This window comes from Nannospalax galili, unplaced genomic scaffold (genome assembly GCF_000622305.1).
Source record: "Nannospalax galili isolate Female #2095 unplaced genomic scaffold, S.galili_v1.0 scaffold114, whole genome shotgun sequence".
Classification (NCBI taxonomy): domain Eukaryota; kingdom Metazoa; phylum Chordata; class Mammalia; order Rodentia; family Spalacidae; genus Nannospalax; species Nannospalax galili.
Window position 1 is genome coordinate 2,841,141 of NW_008336930.1, and position 11,969 is coordinate 2,853,109.

The 11,969-nt window shown below is 43.5% G+C and overlaps 1 protein-coding gene across 3 annotated transcripts in view; it reads right to left on the bottom strand.

The window, feature by feature from the left end:
- Gxylt2 (glucoside xylosyltransferase 2) overlaps positions 1 to 1,982 on the bottom strand; it is a 129,279-nt gene extending 127,297 nt beyond the window's left edge. For all 3 annotated transcript variants that reach the window (XR_003849296.1, XM_017797757.2, XM_008831588.3), the window contains exon 1: positions 1,602 to 1,982. Coding sequence is in view for 2 of the 3 variants with exons in the window: in XM_017797757.2 (XP_017653246.1) it covers positions 1,602 to 1,870 (269 nt within the window). In the remaining variant the exon portion in view is untranslated. The remainder of the gene's footprint in view (positions 1 to 1,601) is intronic.
- Between the last annotated feature and the right edge of the window lie 9,987 nt (positions 1,983 to 11,969).

Below are 11,969 nucleotides of genomic sequence, written 5' to 3' on the forward strand. Positions count from 1 at the left end.
AGGCCTAAGAAAGTTAGAACTATAATGACAAGTGGCAAGTCACACTTGGCTTCAAACTTAGGAAGAACAGTTAGTGGCAGGGCTTTGGACAACAAGAGCATGTTCTTTTTTTAGTATTTTATTTATTATTTTTATTTTATGTACATGAGCGAGCGTATTGCCTGCATGTAAGTACACCAGTGTGATGCAATTTCCATGGAGGTCAGAAGAGGGCGTCGAATTCCCCAGGAACTGAGACGCCATGTGGTTCCTGGGACTCAAACCCGGGTCCTCTGCAAGAGCAGCCACTGCTCTTTACCACTGAGCCATCTCTCCAGCCCCATTAAAAAAAAATAGCCTTATATTTAAAAAGTGTCTATTCAGAACTTGTAAAGAGTTTCAAGTACTTTTAAAGTCTTAGATTAGGGTTTACTCAGGCTCAGAAAGTAAAGCCGTCTGAGTTTGATCCCCAGGACACACTGGGTAGTAGCAGAGAACTGACTCCCAAAAGTTGTCTTCTGACTTCCACACATGCTGTGGCACATGTGCTTCCCCCCAACATGCAAACACATACACTAAATAATGTAATAAAAATGTCAAAATCTTAGATTTTTGGGATTTTTTTCTCCCCTAAAAACACCCATCTGTGCATTTATTACGAGGCAGAAGAGAGACAAACGCTGACACAGCTACTTCTTGAGGTTTCGTGTCTTTTCTCTTAACTACAGTAAAAGAAAAAGCGCCCCAAACAGACTTCGTCATTATGGTCAAAAAGCATTCTTCAACTCATTTCATGTAATTAAGGAGCCCAGAAAACGGAGCCGTTGCAAGGGCAGTTAGAAACAGCAGCTCTGAGCGAGCAGAGGAAACAGACCCACTCCAAAACTGGGGGATTTTTCAAAAGCCTCTCACAACAAAGGAAATGAACGTAGATCCCCCAACCTGCCAGCTAGGGCCAAAGATAAAAACGCTGGGATGAAAGGGCGCCGCGTGGACCGCTTTGTGTGGGGAGAGACTGCAACAAGGAAGGTTAAGATGTTTCCGGGCAGGGGTCCTAGCATACTGCAGCCCCCAAAAGACCGAGGGACCAGAACCCCCCTGTCTGCCTCTCCCTGGCCACGCACCACTCCTTCCCAAGGCGCAAACTTGGAATAAACTTGAGCCAGACGCCTCCTCTGCGGGAAGCACGCAGGCACTGGAGCTTGAACCAAATGCAGCCAGTCCTGGCTCAGCATCTAACTTTTCCAACTCCATCAACATCAAAGTTTTCGCTCTGAATTTTCCCCAGAAACAAGATAGTAAGATCCAGTTGCCTCGCGGTGGCTTTTGAAAAATGGAACAAAAGCCACATGTTTGCAAGAACATAACTAGACTCCTGGACCGTGACAGTCGCGCCCCGCAATCTGCCAGCCACTCTCCCTGGCACGTCTCCGCAAAGGTGCGTGGGTGCCACCAGGGTGGTCTGTGTGTCCGGCCGGATGGGAAAAAGCAGTGGGTGAGTGAAACTTGGATTCTGACGGTCCATCCGTCCAGCCCTAAGCCGCCCTTGAATTTGGCACCGGTGTGGGGGAACGAGACGCGGGTCCCCAGATGGGAGGGATCCCGGGGCTGCCACGACTCACCTCGCCAACTTGTGGCGGCCGGCGGCGCCGGGGCGGCGGGATCTGGGGTGCGGACGCGGGGGCCGGCGCGGAGGAGAGCGCGGGCGGAGGTCCCCGGGGAAAACGCGGGGCTCTGCGGGGCGCGCGGCAACCGGAGCCGGGCGGCGCTGTAGGGCGGCGGGGAGGACGCGGGGCTCGGGGGCGCGGCGGGCGCGCAGGGACAGCAGAGCCAGCAGCAGCGCGGCCAGTGCCAGCAGGAGCAGCGCCGCCGCCTTGCTGCGGAGCTTCATGGTGCGGAGCAACGGCCCCAGGGCGCAACGGCCCCTCTTGGCATCTCGGCCCGCAGCCGCAGCCTCCTGAGCCCGCACGCCCGGGACTGGGGTCGTGGCGGACTGTGGAGGAGGAGGGGGAGAAGAAGGAGGAAGAGGAGGGGGAGGAGAGAAGCGGGAGGAGGGCGGGGAGGAGGCGCGGGCCGGTTCCTGGAGAAGCAGCCCTCCCTACCGTACTGTGTGGAGTAGCCTGGCCGCCCACCGCTGGCTGACTGGCGCAGAGACTTCAGGTAGCGCAGGTTAGCCCACCTGCATTCACACTCACTTACCCACCCACCCACTGACTCTCTCGTCTACCCACTCCATCACCCTTCCACACACCCACTCACAACTCTTCAAAATATTTTATTATTATTTTATTTTATGTGTATGAATTGCCTGCATGTATGTCAGTTCACCCGTGTCGTGCAATGCCCATAGAGGTCAGAAGAGGGCATCGGATCCCCTGGAACTAGAGTTAGGACTACTGTTAGCCGTCACGTAGGTGCTGGGAACTGACCAGGTCCTCTGCAAGAGCAGCCAATGCTCTTAATTCCTGAGCCATCTCTCCAGCCCACAACTCACTCTTCCACCCACTCCATCCTCCCCCTCCATCCAATTCTCTCAGGATCCTTTATTGGGTGGGCAGTCCCATCCTTGGCTTCATCCATCTATCCATACCGTTAGGCATCAATCCACAGGTCTCCAGAGGACATCTCTTCCATTGGCCCAGTGCACAGTGTAGTGCCCAGTGAATAGCTGCTGGATAGAATCCCTCTAGATCCGTGTATTCTGAGTAATTATAGAATGGCTTTCAATGTTTAAATTTGAAATTGGACAGTCACTGACTTGGTAAGCCTGTGATAGATGCAGAATTCTCCAGGTTTGCAAAATGGTAATAACATGCTCACCACAGAGGCCTTCTGTGAGCATTAAGTTAAATAATACTTTCAAAAGAATGCACATTGCCTGGCTCAAAATAGGTACCCAGTAAAACCTGTGTTAATGAATACAACAAAATGTAGTTTATCATACATACCTAAGTGTACATTTTGTTTCCTTTCTGGCATAGAGTTCAATGTAGTAAAAACTTGACAGCCCCATGTAAGAATAGATTCCTGCCCTAGAGAGATGGCTCAGTAGGTTAAGGTCCTATTCTCCAACCCTAACGTTGTGAGTTCGATCCCTAGAACCCACATGGTGGAAGGAGAGAACCAACTCCTACAAGTTGCCCTCTGATCTCCACATGCACACAGTGGCATGTGTGCCCCCCCCATACCACATTAGGACATTCTCTTCTATTCGTCATGAAATGACAGGTGGTGATCTATTAATTCTCTCTTTTTGGCACAGCTGCAGAACAAAGAACACTAGTTATCACAATGCTCCCAGGTTTCTACAAGACTCTGCCTTGTCTTATAACTCATCTAAAATTTAACTACACTCCAAATCATTCTGTTAGCAACTTATTGTAATTCTTTGGGGACACATTGTATTTAAAGTTCTAGCTGTGAGAATATCTAATAAATGGGAAGCTTTTACCAAGCAGGCATCTCGGAGCAAGCTGGAAATAGCAGACATTGAGGATAAGCTGCACAAAGAATGCAGCCATCCTTCCTGGGCTCGGGGACAGTCCTGGTGTCATCCTACTGTGGAGCATTTGGACTTGTGGGAAGGATACTTTGGGTGGTCACAGCAGCCAGCAGGTTCTCTGGGCCTGTCGCTAACCCTACAGCAGTGATTAGGATGCCAGGCGGAGTAAGACACTGAACTGAGCTGAGGGCCAACAAACACAGAGACCCAGACCAGACCCATTCAGAAATGCCACTGTTGTTTAGAACGTGGCCCAGTGAATAGGCACCTCCCTTAAGCACACACACAAGTGAAATAAAGCAGAGCACATTAAAGCAACATGCTGAAGTAGCCATGTGTTTGGGCTTCAAACCCAAGTAGACCTTTTGACAGATTCACACACAGAGGACTCAGTTTTGTGGAGGTTTTTTTTAGTAGGTATGTGTATGTATGTACATGTATGTGTGTTCACGTGTGTTTATGGGTGCACATGTGTATTCAGGTGCACATGTGTGAGTTTGCCTTTGGAGGCCAGAAAATAACCTTGTCATTGTGGTTCCTCAGGCACTGTCCATCTGTTGTGGGAGACAGAGTCTTCATGGTCCTGAAACTCATGAAGTAGGCTAGGTTGGCTGGCCAGCAAGTCTCCAGGATCTGCCTGTCTCTACCTCCCCACTTCTGGGATTATAAGAGTACACCACCACCACCTCCAGCTTTGTTTATTTTTTTTCAACATGGGCTCTGAGGATCAAATTCAGGTCCTTGTGCTTGCAAGCATGTTACTGACTGACCCATCTTCCCAGTCCCAGCACTGTTTTTAAAACATGTTGAAGCAAAGAGAAAAACCTGATTTACCTCCTTCCTGAATCCAAACCCAAGTTTTGTATTTATTTTAAAAACATTTTTTTACATTTGTTTGTTTATGTAGTCATATGTGTGTGTGTGCATGTGTGCCACAGCATGCATGTAGAGGTCAAAGGACAACTTGTGAGAATTGGTTCTCTTCTTTCACTATGTGGATCCTGGGGATTGAACTCAGATCATCAGGCCTGGTTGCACTGAATCATCTTGCCAGCCCCAAGTTTATATTTCACTGTTACATCATTGAAAGGTGTCCCAGAGTCCTACAACCATGGCTTAACTTGGATATCTAGTAGACAAAATGTTTGTTTACTCCCCTCTAGACTCTTGACACCTCTAGCTACCAGTTTCTCCTGCCAGAAATTAGACCCATTCTCTTTCCCTTACATCCTAGAGGAGTTATTTTCCCATAACAAGCTACTCCAGAATGGAGTGGTTTAAGACAATGCGTATCTGATCACACAGCTCCTGTGGGTTGGGAATAAGATTCAGCTTTGCTGAGGCCTTTGCTTCAGGAATATCACTCAGGGTGTTGACCAAGATGTGTGGTCCAAACAGAAGACTTGGCTGGGGAAGGGCTCGCTTCTAGATTCATGTGTATGGTTCCTGTAAGGATCCAGCTTCTAGTGGGTCATTGGACTGAGGGCCTCCATTCTTGGCTGGCTGTTGGTCAGAGGCCTCCTTGGGCCCTTGCCAGGGATCTTCCCCTTTTTGTCATGACATGAACACAAGACAAGACAGGTAGACCCTGTCAAAAAGATGGAAATCATAGTCTTTTACAACCCACTCTCTGACATGGCTAACACTACCCCTTTGCCTATTTGGAAGGGCCAGAATGCCAGGAGGAGCCAACACCTGAAGTACACATGTGGAGGGTTTCTCCCTCACCTCCCAGATTCAGCAAAACAGCCAATTCTGTTGGCTCTACATTCAAAACTTAATTGGAATTTGAAGACCCCGCTGCAGAAACTGATATCAGGTAGGAAAACCTAAACCTTAACCAAAGAATTTCTGGAAGCTCTGTGGGGACTTGTGTGAGAATGAAAACTTGCAGGGGGATCATCTTAAGGGTTTCACATTTTTGTGAGGTGTCCTCTGAAACTTCTGCCAGTTTCTCCCAGCAAATATCAGAGGAAAATCCCCTCCCACTTCTGGTAGGGAACAAGAAGATAAACCATTCTGAAGTGCACCAGGTCTTCCTAAGAAAGCCTGCCTTCAAGAAAAATTTCATCAAAGCCTAACTTATTGGGGTGTAGTGGAGTCATACCAACTGAGGGAAGGGGCGTGCCCAACTTCAGCCCCTTTTAGTTAGCTTGTCTTATCTGAGGTTGGGAGTGGGATGCTGAGAAGCACTTGTGACATTCAAAACTGAGAGGTACAGACTCCACAAGGCTAAAGCCTGATATTAGTGCTGCACAGTGCTCCCTTCCCCTTACCTTGCCACTGTATCCCTAAAGCCACTTTACCCCAGTTCCTTACACCAAGGACAGTATGCTTAACACCCAGCAAAAAATTCCAAGGTGTACTAAAAGGCAGAAGACACAGATTGAAGAGACGATGCCTACACTAGAGCAAGAGAATGTGCTACTAATGCTGTACCACTCATGGGATTGTCATCTAGGGACTTAAAACAAGTATGCTTAATGAGCTAAAGACTCTAATGAGAAGAGCAAAGCATTAGGTGAGAACAGATGGCTGATAGAAAGAAAAGAAGGAAATTCTAAGATTCAAGAAGAAATGTGTGAGATAACAAAACCCACTGAGCACATATGAAGAATATTTTTTTTCAGACAGGGTCTCATGTATCAGGCTGGCCTTGAACCGACTATGGAGGATGACCCCCTCCTACCTCTGCTTTCTGAGTCCTGGCATGTGCCACCACATCCTAATCTATGTCATGGTAGGACAGAACTTCATACATGCTAGGCAAGTGCTCCCCCCAACTGAGCCACATCCCCAGCCCATGAAAAATGTCTTTAATGTGCTCATGAGTGACCACCACATAGCACTGAGGAAAGACTCCAAGCTTAAGGCTGTACCAACGGAAATTTGCAAAACTAAAAAGCCAAGAGAAAAAAGACTTGAACAGAATATCCAACAGCAAGGGTAGACAAACTACAGAGGCCTAAAAGTATATAATGACATTATTTGAAAAGAATGAGGAAAAAAAAAAAAACAGCAGAACTACTTGAAGCAATAATAACCAAGAATTTCCCTAAATTGAACCAGATACTGAGCCGTAGTATCAGAATGCCAAGCAGAATGAAGGCGAAAGCAAGCAAACAACTGCACCGACACATGTCAGGTTCAAACTTCAGAAAATCAAAGATGAAGAAAAAAACCAAAACAAAACCCTGAAAGAAGATGGAGGAAAAGGAAGGCTTAACTATGGAGAGGCAGAGATGAGGGCAGTGTCTGACTTCTCAGAAACTATTTAAGAAAAAGAAGAGTAAGTGAACTATTTAAAGTTGTGAAGCTTGTTTAAAAGTGACAGACTCCATTTTGTCTGTCTGCCATTTTGAAACGTGAATTGAGGGTGTGGACACGATGAAGCAAACCCCCTGATTGTTGGGGCTTGAATCTAAAATGTCCCTCACAGGCTCCTGTTTTGATCGCTTGATCCCGGTTTGTGGCACAATTTTGAAGGCTGTGGAGCTTTCAGGAGGTAGGACCTGGTTAGAGGAAGCAGGTTGCTGGAGCGGGTCTTTGAAGGTAATGCCTGCCCTAGCTTCCGTCTTGGGCCTACTCTGCTGTCATGTGAACAAGTCTCTGCCTCCCCTTCGTGCTGCTACAGATGGAGGTACCATGCCACCCTTTCCCTGTTAGGATGGATTGCAACCTGAGTAAAAACAAATCTTCCTTCCCTTCTTGTGTTTTGTCAGGTAGTCTGTCATGGCAAAGAGAAAGAGCTAATGCACTCATTTTCCAGAGTCACCCAATCATGAGGTAATCTGTGGATGGCCACAAAACAACCCTTCCTGCAGCCTTCTACCAGAAGCTCCCTATCAACCATCCAAAGGCTTGGAAACAAGGCATGCATGATCATGTGACCTATCTGACACCTTAAAAATCATCTTCTGGTCCCTAGTGGGAACACACCTTAGGCCTGCCTCTGGCTGTGTGCTCAAATGAGGATCTCTATTCTAGAGTGAACACTTTCTTTGCTTATGCTATAGCTGCGTTCTTATTCAGGTGGCATAATGAGAAAGAGAGGGAGGTGTAGAATTCTATATGCTGCTAAATTATCCTTTGAAAGTCTAAGACTAGAACAGCTTTATGAGAAATGTTTATTGGCATTCTTTAGAGAGAAGGAAAATGATCCAGGTGGGAACCTTGGAGGGACCTAAAGAAAGGAACCATTACAGTAAGGAAATAAAGGTAAAATATTTTTTTTATCCTTGATCTGGCAGAAATGGCTCAAAATAATAGCAGCAGCCATGTGTTTGTTGATTGAACTAGTGAGGACATGAAATGAAGGAGGCAGTAATGCAAGGGAAGGGGAGCGGGAGCTGATAGTACAATTTTATTGTTGTGAGGGGGACCTAGGAAGTGTATAGTGTGATGTGAAAGTAGATGTGGATTCGTTTTAAGTGTATATTGTCAATTCTAAGCAAACTTCCAAACGGTTTCAAAATGAGAATCATTAATATGGTAAGAAAAGAGAAAAATAGAGCAGTTTAAAATGCTTTAAATTCCAAAAGCAAGAAAAGAAAGTAGAAAGGACAAAGATAACAAACTGACAGCAATGAGCAGATACCAACCTAACAATATGGATAATATCCTTAAACACCAGTGGTCTAAATACACTAACTAAAAGATAGTGTGCATCTTAAAACAGGAAAACTATATGTTCTCCATGTGAAGCTTACTTTAAATATAAAGACACATACACATTAAAAAAAAAAAGAACAAAAACCAAAAGACTAGATAAAGATATACCATGCTAACACTAATGAAAAGAAACTTGGAGTAGCTATATTCATTTCTTTCTTTAAAAAATTTCCTCTCCAAGCAGATCTAAGTGTGGTTCCCAGCACCTACATGGCAGCTAACAACTGTCCATAACTCCAGTTCTAGGGGGATCTGATGATTTCTTCTGGCTTCTGTGGGCATGGCACTACATGGGTGCACTTACATACATACAGGCAAGAAACTCATACACATAAAATAAGTTTTTTTTACATTTGCTGGCTGGAGAGATGACTCAGTGATTAAGAGTGCTGGCTGCTCTTAGTATGGATCTGGGTTCAGTTCCTAGTATCCACATGATGGCTAACAATTGTCTGTAACTCTAGTTCCAGGGAATTGAACACCTTCTTCTGATCCTTGGGCATTGCATGGATGTGGTAAACTTACATGCAGGCAAAACACTCATACACATAAAATTAAAAAAAAAATTTTTTAAAGAAAAATTATCACTGATAATGAGGGCATTAAATAATTATAAAAGGTCAATTCTTGGAGAAGACCTATGAGTTTTTAATGTGTATGCACATAACAAAAGAGTGTCAAAAACATGAGGCAAAACTTGATAGTAATACAAGAAAAAGTAGGTGAATTCACTGTTGTCTGAGATTTTAACACTACTCTAGAACAAAGGGGCATAGGCAGAATTTCTATAAGACATAAACTTAACAGTGTGAATCCACTGGATTTAAGTACTGCCCACAGACAGCTTCATCCAACAACAGAACACATTTCTTTTCAGACTCACATGGAACATTCACCAGCAGAGATTACTTTCTCTCCCCCAACCATATCTTTACATATTTAAAACAAGAGAAATCCTACAGTGTATGCTTTCAGACCACCATGGAGTTAAACTGGAATCATCAACAGAAATCTGAACCTCTGACCACATCTTCCAATGTTTACTGTTGCTATAGCAGAACACCACAGATTATATAATTTATATTTAAAATGTTTTATTTGGCTCATGATTCTGGTGACCAGAAAACCCAAGGAGATGGTGACAATGTCTGGCCGTTGATACTTTTGATTCTCATCCAGCATACATTCCTGCTTCATTGTCTCATGTCAGAAAAGCAGAAGGACAAGCAAGCCCATGTGGAAGAGACATGGTTAAAGGGCAGATGTACTTTATAACACCCTGCTTGGGCAGTAACAATCCACTTACTCCTGTGGCAACATCAGTAGATTTGTGAGGGTTCCAACCCACAACCCAAGCACAGGGCCTCACCTACTAGTATCTCTGAACTGGGCAACACACAAATTTGGGAGAAACATTTAAATTACAGTGTCCACAGAGTACTTAACGATTAAACAACATATAAATACTTGTGACAAAGAGGAAATATCAAAAGAAATGTTAAAATGCATGAAAATGAAAATACAATTTATCAAAATGTACAGAATTTAGGAATCATAGCACATAGAGATAAGTTTGTAGTATTGAATTTATATTATTTATACAATAATTAAGTATATACTATTAGAAAAGAAAGATTTAGAAACAATTATCTCAGCTTCCACTTTAGGAAATGAGACAAAGAAAAATCGAGTTAAATGTAAAGTAAGCTGAAGGAAAGAAACATTAAAAGATAGAGCAGAAATCAATGAACGGAAACAGGAACACATAAAGGCAATAAAAACAAAGGTTAGTTCTTTTTTTTTTTTTTTTTTTTTTGGTCTTTTTGAGACAGGGTCTCCTTGTAGCCACAGCTGGCCTGGAACTCACTATGTGGACTAGGCTGGCCTTGAACTCACAGAGATCCAACTGCCTCTGCCTTCTGTGTGCTAGGATTGATGACGTGCACTACCACACCCTGATTTTTTAATTTTTATTTTGTGTGTATGATTGTTTTACCTACATATATGTAAGTGTAAATGCAATACATGCACGCAGTACTCTCAAAGGTCAGAAGAGGTGTTGTATTTTTTGGAACTGGAGTTATGAATAATTGTTAGTTGCCATGTGGGTGCCGGGAAACGAACCTGGGTCCTCTGCAAGAGCAGTCAGTGCTCTTAGCCACTGAGCCATCTCTCCAGCCTCCAAAGTTTGAGTCTTTGAAAAAATCAATAAAATAGAGTCATAAAACCAACAAACCTTTACCCAGGTTAATGGAAAACACAGGTCATTAGTATAAAAAAATGAACTATGCAACATCCCTACAAACCCACAGATATTAAAAGCATCATGAAGGAATCCTATAAACTCTGTGACCAGAGATTTGATAACCTAGATGAAATGGACACATTTCTTAGGTAAAATGTGTCTGAACTTCCTCAAGAATAAACAGAAAAATTTCAATAGGTCTTTATCTATTAGAAAAATTAAATCGATGTCTTTTTTTAAAAGAAAAAAAAAAAAGAAGCATCCAGCCCAGATAAGTTCACTGGTAAATTGTACCAAGCATAGAAGAAGAATTTTTATCAAGTCTATGCAGTATCTTCAGAAGACAGAGCCAGAGGGAAACTTCTTAGCTCATCTTGAGAGGCCAGCATTGCCCTACTTAATAAAGCAAAGACATTATAAGAAAAGAACTCATGGACTTAGATGCAAAAACCTTCAGCAAAACATTAGGAAATTAAATTCAACATGAGAAAAATCTTTTACTATGATTAGGGAAATTTCTTTCAGCTGTGTGCAGATGGTTCAACATTCAAAAAGCAGTTAATGTCATTTCATATCCATAGCCTGGTAGGACTGGCTTTTGTAAAATGGACAGAACCTGGAGTAATTTACCTTGCAACCAAAAACTTACTGCAAACAAACTCACTGAGCCATCTGCTCTTGTGACCTGAGCACCTGACCTTGATCCCTCAGAATCTCAATTTGTTGCTCTAACTAAGATAGTGAATGAATGTGGGTATGCTTGAGAATTAACAAATCAAAACTCTGGAAGGCAGCACATCTTCACTGAAAACAATGAAGACTGAGAAGAATGCTTGACATTGTGTATATGAGATATTTTATACCCAGAGATAAAAGGGCAAGATTGCCAGGTAAGAGAAGGGTGGACCAGAAGTTTCCCCAAATTGATGCTGGAGAAATGGTTTTGAATAAAAGTATGGATGAGGCCTGACTTGGAGGTATAGTTCCAGGAGACATCTTGAGGAATGGGTACCTCCGAGTTTGGAAACACTCTGGAAAGCCAAATTAAGAGTCAGTTGCTCAGGCACTAAAGTCAACCATCAGTAAGTGGGACCTCATTAAATCACAAAGTTTCTGTACAGCAAAAGAAACAACTAAGGAAGGGAAGAGGACACTGAATGGGAGAAAATCTTCACCAGATACACATCCAACAGAGGATTAATATCTAGAATATACAAAGAACTCAAAAAAGAAAGAAATAAGATAACTCAATAAAAAGATGGGTGATAGACCTAAACAGAGAGTTCTCAAGCAAAGAAATAAAAATGGCTAAGAAGCACCTTAGAAGTGTTCAACATCCTTAGTAATTAGAGAAATGCAAATCAAAACCACTTTAAGATTTACTTATACCCCAGTCAGATTGGCCAAGATCAAGAGATTGGCAGACTCTGAATGCTGGAGAGGATGTGGAGAAAGAGGAAAGCTCATTCACTGCTGGTGGGAATGCAAACTCATGCAACCACTATGGAAATCAGTGTGGAGAACCTTCAAAAAACTAAAAATGAGCCTACCATACGATCCAGTGATACCACT